The sequence below is a fragment of the Arachis hypogaea genome, chromosome 10 (assembly GCF_003086295.3).
Source record: "Arachis hypogaea cultivar Tifrunner chromosome 10, arahy.Tifrunner.gnm2.J5K5, whole genome shotgun sequence".
Lineage (NCBI taxonomy): Eukaryota > Viridiplantae > Streptophyta > Magnoliopsida > Fabales > Fabaceae > Arachis > Arachis hypogaea.
The window spans coordinates 30,069,095-30,074,301 of record NC_092045.1 but is presented as its reverse complement, the minus strand read 5'-3'; the positions used below and the strand labels follow the sequence as shown (position 1 = coordinate 30,074,301).

Genomic DNA, 5,207 nt, shown 5'->3' with positions numbered 1-5,207 from the left:
TTTGTATTAAAAGAAAAATATTTTAATTTAGATTTCAAAACATCATTATTCACCTTATTTATTTCTAACGAAAAGAGTATATTAATATACTAGTGTCGTCATCCACATGCATAAAATTAAGTTAATAATAACAAAGGTCAACATATAGTAAAAATAAAATAGACGAGGGACTGTTACGTGTGACAGAGAAAAACGTTGGGGATTAATCTGTGTATTAATTTTTTTTTTGGGACTAAAATATCCGCTTTTAAAATTTTTGGAGACTGATCTGGGTAATTATTCTATCAAAAAATGAATTGAGGACTAATTTGTCTGCCGGAATAAAATCTTAAGAATTGATTTATGTATTAATTTTTTTTGAGAATTAAAATGTCAGCTTTTAAAATTATTGGAGACCAATTTGGGTAATTACTCTAAATTTTATTATAAGACAATTAGATCCCAAAAATATAACTATATATAAAATAAATTATTTCTTTTTTAAAATGACAGAAAAACCAATATATTTGGTGAGATTGTGAAAAAAATTTTAAAATTTGTAGAGAATAAAAATTTATTAGAGATAAAAGTGTTTATCTAAAATTATTTCTTACAAACCGATTTAAATATTTATTCAATTATAAACTTAAATAACTAAATTTATATTTATTATTAGTAACACATAAGTTTTCATATTTTATTACAAATAGATTCATACTTATATATTATATCTTAGCTTTAAGCTAGTTTATAATCATGAATTTGAAGGTTGTCCTTATTTTGTTTCTTGAAATCGTTGATCATTCGGTATAGAAGAAATTTGCCGGATTTATATGGCCTATATTTTGGAGGGTTTTGGTCATTTATCAGCTCCTCCAATGGCTTCACTTCGGTGTCATGTGCAGGGAAAAAGAAATATGGAATTGAAAATCTTTCACTCTCACAGTTAACCATTGCTCTGTGTTCCACACTCTCATATCTATCATTGCTCCACACCTACGTGAATCGTACAGACAGAAAAGCAAATACAAAATTAGTTCGTTATACAGGTCTTTTAGAATTTATTTAAAAGCCACAAAAAAATGATGTAGTGGTTATTGTTGCAGTAATTCGAGAGTGAAAATACCAAAATAATAAAAGAAAAAAATAACAATAAACAAAAGATTTTTTTTATAAAAAAAAGCTTAGTTTTAATCAAATAACTAAAATTAAAAAAGAATAAAACCTTGGAGATAAAAATAAGATGTTTTAAATATTAGAAACAAAATCAGAATTTAAGTTAAATGTTAGGGACTGAAACATATAGTATTTTAAAAGGGTAGTGCTAGGGAGCTAATGGCCTAAGTATACAATGTGTATAATGGGCTAAATCTTTGGTCCATCACTCATCCCAAAAATTTAAGTTGATTTTGGAGTTCACCAAGAATTGAACATTTGACTTTTCAGATCTAGAAATCTAATATCATGTCATGAACTCACTCATCCCAAAAGCATAACCTAACAGGACAGTATAACACTAGTGGTCATATCTCTAATACTTCCTAAACCTCTATTGTACACATTGTACGTTTAGGCTATTGATTCCCTATACTTTCTCATTTTAAAATGAAATTTAATGTATATAACTGAAAATTTAAGTAAATATATCTAAACAAATATTTACTATTTTGACCTTCTAAAAATTAATTTAACGATAAAATTAAATTTGAAAAAATTGAAAATTATTTCTTTGTAGATGAAAATAAAAGATTGGCTCCATTATTTGACAAATTCACCTAAAGTAAACAACAAAAATATAAAGGATCAAATTAAAAAACAGTAGCAATTTACTTTAGAATAAAACACACATAAGACAATAAAAAGAAAAACACACGAAACATTAAAATCTTTCAAATCTCATGGTATATCAGTCTTTAAGAGTCTGATATTAAACTAATTAATCTTTCGAAATTAAAACGATAATATGCTCAACTAAATTTTACCCTTACTATTGGTTCTAAAAAACAATTCGATTATTTATGTATTTAAGTTCTATAGAAAGCCCATTATTTTAAGAAAAAATGCAGTCCCAAAGAGACAAAGAAGATCCTGCAACGGATCCATTATCATTGTCCAAAAAGGTTGTTTGTCGCTAGTCCAATATAACAAAACCATATCCCCTTTAATCAGCCTTAATGAGCTATGCCACACAAGATCCTCATGTGGTGATAAAAAGGAGAAAAATTTCATTTCGGTCCCGAGCCATTTTTATAAGTGAAATTTATTTTTTAAAAAAATGATTTTGTTAAATATACAATAATTTTTTAAATAATATGAACAATAAATTTTAAAAATAACCCAATAAAATAAAAAAAATATACATTACAACCCTACGAAAATTACGAAAATCATAAGTAAAAAAAAGAAAATTATAATATACATAACTGCATTATTTACTAAATTTACTGTCTACTTATACTATTTCTTTTAAAAAACAAAAATGTCATGCCGACCTTTATTTATTTGTACTGTTAGCCATTTTGTTCATAATCTAAAATCAAAAGATTTTGTTCATAATCGACTAACCATAAACACAATTAGGACTACTTATGGAATCACCATTAAGCCTCTCAAAAAAAAAAAAAAAGGAATATTGGGATCTACAGCAGCCAATGTCACTCTTAGCTTCTCCAGATATCATCGTTCTCTCACTCCACTTCCATAAACGGTCATTGGAAGGTGAGAATTGATCTGTGCAGTCCATAATTCTCCGTTAGAGTTTCACATTTACGAACAAGGTTTGAACTTTGAAGTTGAGAGGGGGCAAAACGCAAGCGTTTTAGTGACCCGATAGTAACCTGTGTCCTAAACAATTTGTGCAATGATACGTGTGCAGCTATCGTTACAACTAAGATTGCGTTGTTTTTATTTGACCGAAAATTTTATAGAGGCTAGGATATAAATATCAAAAACTAAAAGAAATATTTAAAAACGATTTAAGGACCAATTTATAGTTTTAGTCTATCATCTTCCATAATCTTCCAAACAATTGAAAGTAGTTGTACCTGAATAATATCACCAAGGTTGATGATATAATCATTTGACTTTGGTTTCACTCTAACCCACTCTTGGTTTGTCTTACGTTTCACTTCAAGTCCTTCAACCTCATCTTGAGCAAGAATGGTTAAAGCACTTTCATCCTTGTGTGAGCCAACTCCAAGAGCAAGGTGAGGGAAAGAGCATGGAGGATAATAATTAAGGCGAATAAAGCTGGTTTGTCCTCTAATGAAAAATCTCTCAAATCTCTTAGCTTCAAGGCCTAAGCTCATAGCTATAAGCTCCATCAACTTGTAGGCTAGCTTCTCCATCTCTTCAATATATTCTTGGATTATATCTCTAAATATTCATTTTGAAGACAAATAAATCATTTTTCTAATCAAATATACATAATGATGAATACCAAGAATAAGAAATTAAAAGATAATTCTTTTTTCTTTTTCATTTTCACCAGAAATTGATTGGATATAAAAATTATCTCTAAATATCTACGTATAAATGAAGTGAAAAATAAATAATTACATTTCAATGTCATAAAATTAAAAGAAATTATTTTTCTTTTATTTAGTAATAAGAATAATGTTTTGGAAAGTAATTAACAATATATATATATATATATATATATATATATATATATATAATCTTTTTTAAAAATTCAAATTGTTAACTATAAATATCACATTAATTATATATTTAGCGTACTCTTTTATGCAAAACTTTTTTAAAATTGAAATAATAAATATAATACAAAATGTTTATTTTACTTATAATAATAAAACAAATATAATTAACAATCCTAACTCATATTTTTAATTTCTAAATAAAAAATACTTAAAATTTTTTAATTCTTTAACAATTTTAAAAATAATATTTACTTATTTAATATTAAAAATTAATTAAAATAATAAATTAAATTTCTCCATCATTATTTGTAAAAGAAACTCAAATATTATATTATAAATCATCACTTTCAAAAAATTAAGCAATTAAAAAATAAAACTCAAAAAATTATATCTCTCTCAAAGAATCGTAACAATAATTTCTATTATGGTAGATGTATACTAAAATTAATTATCAAAATTAATCACTAATATAAAATATTTTAAAATATAAATACACATTAAAATAAATTAAACAATATATATTTATATACAAATACATTAATAATTGATTTAATAAATAGTTTTAATATATAAATACTACATTTACAATAATATATACAAAAATATTTAATAATAAAAAATTAATAAAAAATAATTAAAATTTATTTTATTTAATATTTATTAATTAATATAATAATTAATACATATTTAATCATTAATAAATATTAAATAAAATAAATTCTAAGTGTTATTTTTGTTTCCTTTAACATTATAGTAATATATATACCTGAAGGCAGGGGGATAGTGAGGATATTTATTAGTCCATTGAACAACTCGATGATTATGTTCATCAATAGTGGCAGGGAACAGAGTAGGTTCTTTGGCAAAGAAATCAAACACTTCTTTCCAGTCTCTAACATCCTTTGTATACTCACTCTCATAGTAACCGCTCGGAGAACTCTCATCTCTACTAACTTTCTTCTTATCTTCCAAGCTCTGAGAAAAGAACTTCTTTGAAGCTTCCAGAAGGTTCCGCCTCAGAGAGAGAGGCACACCGTGGTGTGTTACTTGGAAGAATCCCCATTCCTTGCACGCGCTTCCGATCTCCTTCGTCAGCGCGTCGATGGCCGAAGGGGAAGTGTTGTTTGATGTTATAGGGGAGAGGTCTATGACTGGAATTCCTTGTGCTTCCATGGTGGAGAGACTTGGCCTGTGTTGTGGTTCTTGAACGAATTCTTGATGATCAACCCCTTCCATTGTTAGTGCGGTGAATGGGGGTGCGTTCTTCCGAATTTCCAATATGAAAAAGCCAAGTTACGTGTACCAAATTATTTGAGTTGAGAAGTTGTGGTGTTGTGGGGTAAAATTAAAGAATGATTATGATGTAACATGGCTCTTAGCCTCTTGCTTGTTGCTTACATCATTTTAAAAATATTATGTATATATATACATGAAAATAATTGATCAGCAAATTAAAGATATTTATATGTGTGCTGTTTTATAAATTTTTAATATTAATTTTATACGAACAATTGATATTTTACGAAAAAATGATAAAAGACTAACACTTAGTATTAAAAAACAAAAAAC

At 26.6% G+C, this 5,207-nt stretch overlaps 1 protein-coding gene across 3 annotated transcripts; it reads right to left on the bottom strand.

Moving 5' to 3' along the window:
* Positions 1–527: 527 nt before the first annotated feature.
* LOC112715490 (protein LATERAL BRANCHING OXIDOREDUCTASE 1) lies at positions 528–5,207 on the bottom strand. 3 transcript variants are annotated; one of them, XM_025767265.3, is made up of 3 exons: positions 4,405–5,207; positions 3,024–3,354; positions 528–975 (listed from the first exon to the last, which is right to left on the bottom strand). In XM_025767265.3, the coding sequence occupies exons 1-3, from the start codon at positions 4,872–4,874 to the stop codon at positions 718–720; spliced, it is 1,059 nt and encodes a 352-aa protein (XP_025623050.1). In that variant the 5' UTR covers positions 4,875–5,207; the 3' UTR covers positions 528–717. The 3 variants fall into 3 exon arrangements, with proteins under 3 accessions (XP_025623050.1, XP_072060851.1, XP_072060852.1); XM_072204750.1 differs by lacking the exon at positions 528–975 and adding an exon at positions 2,440–2,823; XM_072204751.1 differs by lacking the exon at positions 528–975 and adding an exon at positions 2,440–2,709.

What these genes read in the sequence shown, in the direction of transcription:
- LOC112715490 (XM_025767265.3), bottom strand. Translation starts at nt 4,874, where the DNA reads ATGGAAGGGGTTGATCATCAAGAATTCGTTCAAGAACCACAACACAGG. An exon ending in CACTATCCCCCTGCCTTCAG is followed by an intron (nt 3,355 to 4,404) that starts GTATATATATTA and finishes ATGAATATTTAG; the next exon opens with AGATATAATCCAAGAATATA. An exon ending in ACCTTGGTGATATTATTCAG is followed by an intron (nt 976 to 3,023) that starts GTACAACTACTT and finishes CGATTCACGTAG; the next exon opens with GTGTGGAGCAATGATAGATA.